The sequence below is a fragment of the Leptodactylus fuscus genome, chromosome 6 (assembly GCF_031893055.1).
Source record: "Leptodactylus fuscus isolate aLepFus1 chromosome 6, aLepFus1.hap2, whole genome shotgun sequence".
NCBI classification, from domain to species: Eukaryota; Metazoa; Chordata; class Amphibia; order Anura; family Leptodactylidae; genus Leptodactylus; species Leptodactylus fuscus.
The window spans coordinates 23,577,174-23,590,171 of NC_134270.1; the positions used below are offsets into that span (position 1 = coordinate 23,577,174).

The window sequence follows — 12,998 nt, forward strand, 5'->3', positions numbered from 1 at the left end:
CTCTCTGCCTGAGCGTCAGGGGAGGCCGGTGGAGCAGCGCTGCATCCACAGGGCCTCCCCAATCCACCGCTCGCTTCCCGTGCCGGGCTGCCAAGACGGTGACGCTAAGCCAGTCCAGGACAGCATGTCCTGGACTGGCTTAGGTCAGCAAAAATGCCGCCCTGGGACTTACTGGGACCTCATTGCTAGCGGAGAGTCTGTGTGTTGGGCGTGGGGGGAATTTAACAGGACTCTTGTGTTTAGTTCCCCATTCCTTCACATTTCCTGTCCCGTTCCTGGTACTTTCCTTCCTTCTCAGATACCCCTGTAAGTCGTGCACAGGAAAACTCCTCCATCTAGTGGCTAATTCTGATACTACAGCAGTCAGACTAGAAGTCTCAGCACTGGCCGTGTTAGCATGCAAAATCTGACTATCCTGGCAGATCTACAGTAAGTCAGCGACCGCACCAATGACTGCCCCATATTTGCGGCTTTTAGAGGAACACCTTACTGTCGTAAAGACTCGCGCAAATTTGGAGCCGCCCCTGCTCTGAGGTCATAGTAGCTCCCCCTAGTGGTGGTTACAGTACGGCCTACCAGTTGACTATGACTGTGTGGGTGCCCCTGACCCCTTGTATACAGTCTCTGTTGCTGTTTTAGTGACTTTAGGTTTCAGCCCCTATAGTAGCGGCGCCGCCCTCAGGCTGACATTGGTAATGCTGCTCTAAGCCCTGTCATGGCAGTGACTGCTTTTTTATGTATCCCATAATCCCGTCCTACAGATTTATAGAGCAGAATTATATTCTCACGCTTTCAATCTCCTGATATTTGTATCCTGAGCAGTGAGCGGAGATCTGTCACTAAACCGTGACACGTACGTCACACGTCCGCTCCGAGCCTCCGAAAGTGGAAACGTGAGATCTAGAGTCAGTGGTGTCTTGCTGGCAGCATGGTCAGAGACTGGACGCAAACACGAAGACCCAACCACTAGAAGGTTCTATATGGCACTGGTACGATGAGGCTTATTCTATATGGCATCGGTACGACAGCCATGGTAAAAAGTATCTGTGCCTACCATCAGGGCACGGAGAACGGTGGTTATCATCGCCATTAATATATGGGAAAAAAAATTTCAGCTTTTCCTGAAAGACACCTAAGAGAAAGGGAGTGTGTGAAGAGATTGACTATACGCATATCGGATACTCTCTGGTGGTTAGGAATAAACGGTGCAGAAAAGACATTGTTGTTTTTAATAATTTTTGTACCCAGGGGAACTATTTTAATAGTAATATCAATAAAGATTAGTTTTTTTAATTGCCATTTTTTGTTTTGGATTGACTAATATATATAAGAGGAAAGACAAATCAAACATGGCTAACGGAAACAGAATAAACCTGATAATCTAGACTCATCCTTTTGCTTCCATGGAGTTTGGAGAATCTCTTTTGGTGGGATGGGCACATCTTCTTTACGTCTGACAGGGTTGGTTAAAGACAACTAGTTATAAACTGGTTTTGATGACAGGAAGAAACATTTGCACCCCCGACATTACTCGTATACACACGTCAGTGCAATATACTGACAACATATGCATAAGCACTGTATTCATGAAGGATGCATAGATGAACCCAGTATGACTGCACAGAGCGGGGGTCAGGGACCATGACAACTATCCTAGGTGTGGAGTGTTGGTTCTCACCAGTCCATATGTGGGACTGCCCGTGCGGGTCTCCTTTCCTTGATACACAGGGCATCTGGTATCTCGATAGTGGCAGAGCTGAGGGGTTGCCAGTTGGGTCTGTTTGGGGACAATAATATGGATACGGGTGTCCTGTTGACTATCCTGAGAATATCTTACCAAGCTCGGAACCTGATCGCACAGCACTGGTTGTGGCCACCATTCCCACTATGTCTGAGTATATAGCTAAATTAAATAATATTATTAGGATTGAAAAGGAGATTTCTCAGGCTCAGGATAATCTTGCGTCTTCTGACAGGTCAGCCCTTTTTCCTGTGTATTATCTTGTATATTTGAAGTCTTTGGTCACAATGATAAGAAGATGGCGGCACAGACTGGTCAACTGCAATTAGGAATCCAGTTTAATTTGCACATTCAATGAGCATGTTGAAGCCTTATATCACATTTATAGTATAAGACACACGTACGGGTTATATAACCAGCGTGCAGCCTCTATACCACTTCAGCATTGCCTTAGATCTGCACTAGTGTCTCTGTTCCTTAGCAGATGGCTGTATACATGTGATGCAATGCCATGAATATGATATGCTTCGAGCTATAGGTTGAATTGTATTATATAAACCGTGTGTGCCGTTGTGATCTTCCTTCCATTATTATGTCAGGCTGGAGATACCGACCTCACGAACCACCAACTTGCTTGAAGGTGTTTCCATCAGTTCCTTATCTGGGATGTTTTGGAGGATAGGAACACGTTCCAGAGGGGATGCTGAGGATCTCTGGTGTGGAGCTCATGCAGCCTTTTTCTCCAAGTCTCGTATTGTCAGTGACTTCCCTTTCTTCAGGCCATACAACCAAACAGCGGGAAACACCTGAGTTTGGAAATGGAGTCTGAAGGTGTGGATGAGCTGCTCCATGCCTGGGGCGACCGAATAGAAGGAGACAAGCTTTTCTGTACAGTTCAGGAGCACACCAACTATGGAGGGCTGCAGCAGGTCGATCCGGATCTCCTCGTTGTTGTGCCAGGCGCTGAGACGATTCTTGTTCCATTTTATGCACCAGGACAAGTCGCTGTCTCCAAGCTGTTGACTTTTGGTGATTTCTGCCGCTGCCACCCCAATGCCCCATCCATCAATCTCAGTAGTACTCACTTCCCAGTAGATGCATCCGGTGGAGAAACCTTCAGAGCAAAGAGCTTGGCAACTGGTAAACCTGCGCTCATTTCTTGCATAAGAACAATTCTTATCAGCCACAGTGACCGTCTTCAGGTCCGGGGAAAGGGAGAGGCGACAGCTAACGGTATCCGGGTCAAAGGAGACGTCAGTGGCCCCTGGAATAAAGAAGCAGATGATTAAATGTGGATTTATTACTGGCTGGAGCGGGAAAGCTGGGTGACAGGTAGCGTGATAACTCTTAAGGCGGCCATATTTTTTGTCACCTTATTTAGAAAACATTTTAATATAAAATATATCAAATGGACAGATGAGGAAGATTCATGGAGGTGACGCCAATGAGATGCTGATCTGTGGTCCGCACACCTGTATCTGGTTAGAGAATGGCTACAAGGTGGGGGGAGTCTCACTGTCATGGTAGCTCTATTGCAAGGGCCACCCAGGGAGGAGGATGGCATACTCACACTGAAGGAGACGATTGAGGGCTCTTCCTTGAACACTAGTGCCGGCTTCCTGCTCACAAGGCTGCAGGGATGTAGGAGATAACACCAAGGAGTCCTCCAGCACTGCAATAAGATGGATATCATGTATGGATCACAACTTATACCCTGTGATAACACTTCAGTCCACAGAGGCGCGACAATGCAGAACAGCTAGTCATCTGGATAATATGTGAGGTCTGAACTACATAAGACAATGGACAGTATCCAAACAATTGCCAAGTACCAAGAGTCGCTCACTGTCACGTAACACCTCATGAGACTTTTGACGATCTGTAGGTTGCGAGGACCATGGGTCATATTTTAAGTCTGTGGGCAGCTGGGACCATCATCTACATGGGCTGGATGTATGTGGTTCTCAGTGGCGTAACTAGATATGGCGGGGCCCCGTGGTGAACTTTTGACATGGCCCCCCCCAACCGACACCGTAGACCTCGACCGACCACCTTCTACGCATTTCTGCGTATTCTATTATGCCCCATAGTGGCCCCTGCACACAGTATTATCCCCCATAGTGGCCCCTGCACACAGTATTATGTCCCATAGTGGCCCCTGCACACAGTATTATCCCCCATAGTGGCCCCTGCACACAGTATTATGTCCCATAGTGGCCCCTGCACACAGTATTATGCCTCATAGTGGCCCCTGCACACAGTATTATGTCCCATAGTGGCCCCTGCACACAGTATTATGCCTCATAGTGGCACCTGCACACAGTATTATCCCCCATAGTGGCCCCTGCACACAGTATTATGTCCCATAGTGGCCCCTGCACACAGTATTATCCCCCATAGTGGCCCCTGCACACAGTATTATGTCCCATAGTGGCCCCTGCACACAGTATTATCCCCCATAGTGGCCCCTGCACACAGTATTATGTCCCTTAGTGGCCCCTGCACACAGTATTATCCCCCATAGTGGCCCCTGCACACAATATTAAGAGATAAGATAAGATAATCCTTTAATAGTCCCACAGTGGGGAAATTTCAGCATGTTACAGCAGCATAGTAATACAGGTACAGGATAATACAGAGTAATATATTACAGACGTAGACACACATATGCTGAGAGGAGAAGATACACTAGGAGTCCATAGCAGCTAAGGAAAAACGGATGAGAAAGAGGAAGACCTCATGGTCATCGTCATAATCATTAGTTCTCTGTGTGGAGTGATCTTCGCTTGGACTGATGTAGATTATACAGCCTGGTCGCGGTTGGAAGGAAGGACTTGCGATAGCTCCTTCTCACACTTGGGGTGAAGCAGACGGTCACTTACAGTGCTGCCAAGTCCCATCAGAGTCCCATACATGGGGTGGGATTTGTTCTCCCGCATGGAGGTCACCACGGACAGTGTCCTTCTGTCACTCACCATCTGTACTAGGTCCAAGGGGCTCCCCAGGACAGAGCCGGCCCTCCTGATCAGCCTGTCAAGTCTATTTCTGTCCCTGGTTGATATACTGCTCCCCCAGCAGGCCACACCGAAAAAGATGGCTGAGGCAACCACAGAGTTGAAGAAGGCCCTAAGAAGTGGCCCCTGGACTCCGAAGGCCCTCAGCTTCCTGAGCAGGTAGAGTCTGCTGTGGCCCTTTCTGTGCAGCGCCTCCAGGTGATCAGCCCAGTCTAGTTTATTATTGAGGAGCACACCCAGGTACTTATAGGTCCTGACTATCTCAATACATGTTCCATATTATGCTCCACTGTGGACACCCATAAACAATTATTATACTCTGGGGTCTTTTCAGACCCCAGAGTATAATAATCGGAGACCCGGGGAAATAAAAATATAAAAAACTACAGTTACTTACCTGTCCCCCGGCTCCTACGCTGTCTTCTCTGCTGCTGTCAATGACCTGGGACACAGGCCGGGTTCATGTGACGTCAGGAAGGAGGCCTGGCAGGATTATGGAGAGGTAAGTAACATGTTTTTTACGTTTCTTACCTCTCCCGGTCCGCCAATCATTATACTCGGGGGTCCAAAATGACCCCTCCACAACCCCCCCCCCCCCCCCCCCCGAGTATAATGATAGCAGCGGTAGCGGCTGTCACCGGGCCCTTAATGTCCCGGGCCCTATGGCAGCTGCCTCTGCTGCTATGGCGATACTTATGCCACTGGCGGTTCTCCATCACCTCTGACTGCTCTGTACAGGGCTTGCTCAGATTGTGAAACGGATCAGATGTGTCCCCAGCCCTGGGTGTATGGGACGCTCACCTTGTTTGGGAGGACAATGGGCTTTTTCCAGCAGAGCATGAGACAGGAGACTTTGCTTCATTTGGGTCACGGCGTCAGTGGTGTCCACTAACCGATTCTCATCAAATGTGTATGGGCTGCGGGACCCAGGCAATGATGTGGAGGTTTCCTTAGGTCCAACATCCTGGAAGCCATGAGAAGAAACGTTTCAGAGACATCTCGGGATGACAGCATGTAACTGTGCATGATGAGACTATTCACAGAACAGCTAATAGTAATGGATGGGATGGGCACCATGTGATGAAATCAAAGTATTGTGGGTAAATGTGGATGTCAGTGGTTCTGATGTTATCTACGCTATCTCCTATCCATTATCTCAAATAACTGCAGCTCTCATTACATTGGGCTGTGTGATCTGTGTATGACTACAGGCTGGTGCGCTCATCTCCCGGTCACACCTAGGTCATGCAAAAGCAAACCGCGTCTCCATCTGATGTGGTCATCTCCATTGACATTCCATATCTTACAGAACATATGGTTGGTATGTCATCTCTGTTATGTGGTCAGATTTTGAGAAATACTGTAAACCCTGCCAAGTATACAACATTATAATACAGGGCCCCACACTGTGCTCCCTGAAAGTGGATCATCGCCCCAATATGAAGATTACAGCTTGGCACATCCTATAGAAGCTATAGATATATCTTCCTCACCATTAGCACGGACATCCAGTCATTCTCCAGCTGTTCCTCCATTTTCTCTTTTTGCCTCTTTATGTCATCCAGCTCAGAGATCAGCTTTTGCACCAGCTGCGATGTTTCTCTTTGTGCGCCATCCTGCTCCTGCTTCATCCTCCAAAATGCAGCACGCTCTTGCTTCTCCAGATAGTCCCGCATCTCCCTGAAGTCCCTGGTGAGGTTATCCTTAATGTCACAAATTACAATCTAGAAGAAATATTTGAGCAAGTAAATTAAACCCTGTATAGTTAGGTGTACATGGAGAACATCATGCTGGAGGATCACTCAAAGCGCCCAGTCACCCCCAACTGCACATCACATGACCTAGCTAGATACAGCTCCATAGCCATTCATTGTATACATACATTACATTACTTATCCTGTACTGATCCTGAGTTACATCCTGTATTATACTCCAGAGCTGCGCTCACTATTCTGCTGGTACAGTCACTGTGTACATACATTACATTACTTATCCTGTATTATACTCCAGAGCTGCACTCACTATTCTGCTGGTACAGTCAGTGTACATACATTACATTACTTATCCTGTATTATACTCCAGAGCTGCACTCACTATTCTGCTGGTACAGTCAGTGTACATACATTACATTACTTATCCTGTATTATACTCCAGAGCTGCACTCACTATTCTGCTGGTGCAGTTACTGTGTACATACATTACATTACTAATCCTGTACTGATCCTGAGTTACATCCTGTATTATACTCCAGAGCTGCGCTCACTATTCTGCTGGTGCAGTCACTGTGTACATACATTACATTACTTATCCTGTACTGATCCTGAGTTACATCCTGTATTATACTCCAGAGCTGCGCTCACTATTCTGCTGGTGCAGTCACTGTGTACATACATTACATTACTTATCCTGTATTATACTCCAGAGCTGCACTCACTATTCTGCTGGTGCAGTTACTGTGTACATACATTACATTACTAATCCTGTACTGATCCTGAGTTACATCCTGTATTATACTCCAGAGCTGCGCTCACTATTCTGCTGGTGCAGTCACTGTGTACATATATTACATTACTTATCCTGTACTGATCCTGAGTTACATCCTGTATTATACTCCAGAGCTGCGCTCACTATTCTGCTGGTGCAGTCACTGTGTACATACATTACATTACTTATCCTGTATTATACTCCAGAGCTGCGCTCACTATTCTGCTGGTGCAGTCACTGTGTACATACATTACATTACTTATCCTGTACTGATCCTGAGTTACATCCTGTATTATACTCCAGAGCTGCACTCACTATTCTGCTGGTGCAGTCACTGTGTACATACATTACATTACTTATCCTGTACTGATCCTGAGTTATGTCCTGTATTATACTTTACAGTAGTATTCACTATTTTGCAGCTGCATCTCCCAGCATGTGTCATGGGTTACCTGGATCTCCCGATAGGCGTCCTTCTGTTTGCTGATCATTTGCTTCTTATTTGTGATCTTCTGCTCCATGTCACTAATCGTCTTCTCTAGATTCTCCTTTAGAAAATACAAATTGAAGATCAGAATCCGCTTAAAAACCATATCCTAGGGGTGAGCAGGAGCCCTAGTAACCTGTCTATTCCTAGTGGTGTCTGTATCATCTGTTTGTAGCGAGTCCCCTTAGTCCTTCCACCATGGGCACATACACCTGGGGATAAATGGACATAATGCGTCTTGAGAGTCACTGCTCTAAATCATTAACTTCAAGGGGCTGTCCCATTAAGTGAACTTATTCCCTATTGCTAGGGAACAAGAGTCAGATCGCTGGGGGCCCACCTGGCAGATTCCCCAGTGATGTGGAGAACAGGGGACCAAAAGTCCTCCATGCCTCCTTTGAAATGGAATTGCCGCTTAAGTAGTTCCCAGTGTGATGAAGATTACTGTGAAGGATCTCGCCTTACCAAGATGCTTCTTGGCACACCTGCGATCACCTTTCTTACCTTCCACTCACACCCCGTGAGTGTCTGGGCTCATAAGATAAAATACTGGTACTAGCCACTAACATACACAGAGTATACATCAGAGGATCGGCAAGCAAATACAGGTAAAAGCACAATACAATACAGAAAATAAAATGAGAATAAAAAATAGAACAGAAAGAATACCAAAACGAGTTTGTAGTCTGGTTCACTGACTCCTAGGCCCAGCAGACAATGCTCGCTGAGACTTCCGATGCTCGCTGAAGGCTAATTAGAATATGAATAAAAAAACGGGCACATTCAAAAACTACTGAGGGGATTTACATACAAAAGGTATGTGGAATAGCCTTTCTAAAGACTATGAAAGTATATGTGTAGTTAAAAATGACTTTTCCCAATCATAGAGCTTCTCTAACTCTAAAGCCCCACATGGTGGGCCGCAGCAAAAAAGTCCTGTACAATACGCCGCAGTGACGACACATCTTGGTTTTTTTGACAGGAGGCCAGGGCAGGTAAAATTAAAAAAAAAAAAACAGGCCATCACTCGCGGACGTCACCTGTGATGCCTCGTGTGTGGCCTTATCTTTGGCTTTTGAATGACATCAGGGACAGGTGAGTGAGGGTTTTGGTTTTTTTCACCTTCCCGGGCCTCATGGGAATAACGGTCAACCCCTTTCATGCAGAATCTGAGTATAATCTATCATCTCAAGCGTGTCAATGATCTCTTCTTTTGGCCACCTCACTTACCCGCTTTCTCTTGTATAGCTCCATCAGATGCACAGGACGGCATTCATCATGCTGTGGGACACAGGTTGGGCACAAGGGGGTGCCATGTAACTCACAGAAATACTCCAGTCCTCTGTCATGATGCAAGCAGGGCCATGGTGTAGTGATGAGATTGACCAGTAGATGGCGCTGACGTCCTGTTGGATCTTTGTGCAGCATCAGGTGGTCTTTGCAGAGAGGAGCCCCACAGGGCAAGCAAAGCCTCATGGCCTCTGAGCCATTGCAGGATGGGCAGTGTACATTGGTACTGCTGTCCTGGGCTTGCAGGGTGTCCAGTAGAGCAGAAAGGATGGTGTTCTTGTTGAGCTCAGGCCGTTCTTTGAAATTCGTCTGGCACAGGGGACACTTGGCCTTGACATGATCTGTCCAGTACTTCTCTATGCAACACTTGCAGAAAGTGTGCCCGCATGGCAAGGTGCTGGGGTGCACATAGAAGTTAAAGCAGACGGTGCAGCTCAGATCCTCCGGCTGCAACCTCAGAATCAGCTGCTTCTCCTCCATGTCCAGGAAACTAAACTGAAAGTATCTTCTCTGCTTCCTCTGCTGCCATCTGCTGGTTAAGACCTGAGTCTGCACTTCTGAGGTCACATGATTCTCACTATTATTTCCTTTTGTTTTAAGGAGGTGTGGACAGAATTCTGCAAAGTAAGAACGCTTTCAGGAATGAAGAAAAGAGAAATCTAAATCGCATCAATATTTGGTGTGACCAGGGGCGTAACTACCATAGAGGCGGCGGAGGCGGCTGCCACAGGGCCCGGGCCATTAGGGGGCCCGGTGACAGCCGCTACCGCTGCGTTTTGTTTGTTTTATTTCTTAATAGGCCGTTACGGGCCCTATTTACTTGCCGATCCTGGCTGGGCGGGGGAGTTCTGGAAACAGGACCAGGCATTGGCAACTACTAGCACTAGATGGTGACAATCTGGTTGTCTTTTTAGTCACTGACTACACACGGACCCTTTTACAACATACAGGCCTTTATACAGGAGTGTTCACAAAATAGAAGCAAATAACGAGCAAAATTGGTATAATAACTTTTATTTGCATAAACGCACTGGTAATATTCTGCGTCTTATTTCAAATCAATAACATTTATCCAGTTTTTTTTTTATATTAGATTGTTCATAAAATAGCAATGCCAGCATTTAAAAAAAAAAAAAACTAAAAAATTTAATGGATAAACTGAAAAAATGTTTGAGATTTCACTTTACTGCGACTGAACTAATATTTAGTGGCAGATCCGTTATTTCTTACAACTACTAGACATCTGTGTTGTAGGGAATCGACTCACTTCGGGCCCTTCTGCACAGTCTGAGAAGATTGGACTACATTGTGCAGTTCTATTGCATTTTTCAGTGTCACCCTACAAGTTATCTATGGGATTGAGGTCCAGGATTGGGCTTGGCCATTCCATTATCTCAATCCTGTTTGTTCAATGACACTAGGTTTGCGCTAACTTTCTGGTTTCCGTTCTTCGAGTCATAGACTGTAATGGAGTCCGCTGGGTTTCCACCTGAAATCGGCACAGCAAACAGATCCACTACTTGTAGGACTTTTCTGTCCGAATATTTAAAGCAGAATGTGGGACAGGGTCCCCGAACAGTCACACAACACTAGCGTGACCGCAGCCTTACTGGTATGCTTTGAGTCATTGTCCAATTTCAATGATAATCTTACACGGTCCAGTCACATTAATGTGACCACCTGTCAAAATCCAGAATAACCCCCTTTGGCGGAGCGGACCGCTGCGAGACGTGCAGGAAGAGAGGGGATGTTGTGATGATGATCACTGGGATGTTGAGCCATGCCGACTCCAGTGCCGTGGCCAGCTGTGCTAGGTTACGCGGTTGAGCATCCATGGCGCGAACAACCCGATCGAGGTGGTCCCACAGATTCTCAATTGGGTTCAAGTCCGGGGAATTTGCTGGCCAAGGGAGTACGGTAACCTCATCCTGGTGCTCCTCCAACCACGCATGTACACTGCGAGCTTTATGACATGTCGCATTGTCCTGCTGGTAGATGCCGCCATCATCCTGAGGAAAAACAATTCGCATGTAGGGGTGAACATGGTCTGCAAGGATAGATGCATACTTGTGTTGATCCATCGTGCCTTCCACAATGATGAGTGCACCCAGATGGCTGATGACACGCGCCTTCTGCCATTGGTTATTTAACGTTGACGTCAAAAGTAGGCGCTGGTCACATTAATATGACTGGACTGTGTATTAGGCAATAGGGGAACACGATCTCCTCAAGTATTTTGATATATTGAAACTCATCCATGATTGCACTGTATCTTCACAGTCTACTCTGGCCTAAATTCAGTGCTCACGTGTCATCTGACTGAGGCCACTAGACCCTGAAAGAACAATTTTGCTTTCTTCAGTTCACAAATAGTGGCACCATTAGTTGAGCCAGTCAATGTGCTTTAACCCATTAAGGACATTACTTTTTTTTTAACCATCTTGAGTTTGCAGGAATTCTTGCTTGTAACTTGGTGTCAAATAATAGTCTTCAGGTTGCAGCAGCACTCTCTGGTAACGTCACATCTTCTGGCTGGAGCAGCACTTACTGGTAACGTAACATCTTTAGGTTAAGCAGTACTTGCAATAAAGCAGCTCTCTATACTCAAGCTGTCCAGAACTTGCAGGCTGCAGGACTAGATAGGACTAGAACTAGGTCTGGGTACTTTTCTCCCGAGTTCTGCAATTCATCTAGATTGGCAGAACCAGGGAGAAGGCTGAGGGCAGCAGGTGACAGCCTCAGGGGCCCCGGTTTTGACTATTAGTAAATCTGGGTCAATGTCTTGAACAAGCCATTATCAGAAGGAAATGCACTACAACCAATATGTGCAACATTTACCACCCTCTGAACTAAGATAAGGGCAAAATTGGCCTAGTAGATAGAGATAAAAGAATGCCTGCCGCCCAGAACAGCACCCAAACTCCAGGACCTGTCCTGCTTGATCTGGGTTGGCAGAGGGGAGGGGCCTCATTACCATAGGGCCCGATGCAGATGCACCATTTACCCCATGTTTAAAGTGGGCCCTGAGTCTACCGCACTGACGCTCGGTTCACACGTGTCGGGTCTTTGTCCGGTGGATTCGCTTGGTGCAAGAGACTTGATAAATGGGGCTAATGTTAAAGGCCAACCTCAAAGGCAGGGTTCCCATGATGTTTAATTGCAGTTATGAGTAGGATATTTCTAATATACTAGTAAGGCCACTTTGACATAAGCGGGTGTCAGCTGTGAAACGCAATGTGTGTGAGAACCGGATTTACCGGCTTGTACACTATGCTGGGAAACGGACTCCTAGTATTCTAATTCTGTGATGTTCGGAGCCCCCGTCTCCGAGCCACATACTGCCCTGTGGGGGGTTTTCCTGGGGAAGCAGGGACCCCTTACATGATGGTATAGTCCTCAGGCTGGTAAATCTGGTGCACACACAGAACCAATCTTCACAGCCAACACTCACTGCGTGCCATTGGCCTAAACCAGAGCCTTTAACATACAAGTGCCATGTATAGTATCGTGCAAGTTATTGCCGCAATTATAAACGGCATTGTGTGAATCCAGCCTCAATGCAAGCAAAAACAGCAGGTGTGATAGCGCCATTGACAGGTGAAGTGAATATCAATAGGCCATACACATTAGCAAATGACCAGTCAGTTCTCAGAGCACATGTGTTGAAAGAAAGGAAAATAGGCAAGCGTGAGGATGTGAGTGACCTTAGTAAAAGGGCTACAAGAAAGGACTCATTGATATGTGTGGGGTGATGACCCTGATCGAATGACACCTGTGAAATGTGCTGGAAACAAGTCTGTCCCATGGAGGCCACACTGAGCAATTTACAGGATTAAAGGGGATGTCCCATCTCAAGGATCCGATCTATACTGCTAGCTTATGTGGATTTAAGACTTTTCCTAAATACATTGCTTCATCAAAACTGCTTTGTTTGGCTCCTATCTGAGATTATTCACTTCATTGTTTACACTGTTTCCATAAC

The 12,998-nt window shown here is 46.5% G+C and overlaps 1 protein-coding gene across 1 annotated transcript; it reads right to left on the reverse strand.

The window, feature by feature from the left end:
• Positions 1–2,385: 2,385 nt before the first annotated feature.
• On the reverse strand, positions 2,386–9,496 carry RNF135 (ring finger protein 135). The gene is made up of 6 exons (XM_075278426.1): positions 8,957–9,496; positions 7,692–7,787; positions 6,249–6,479; positions 5,557–5,719; positions 3,312–3,413; positions 2,386–3,005 (listed from the first exon to the last, which is right to left on the reverse strand). Exons 1-6 carry the CDS (start codon positions 9,494–9,496, stop codon positions 2,467–2,469), a joined length of 1,671 nt encoding a protein of 556 aa, XP_075134527.1. The 3' UTR covers positions 2,386–2,466.
• Between the last annotated feature and the right edge of the window lie 3,502 nt (positions 9,497–12,998).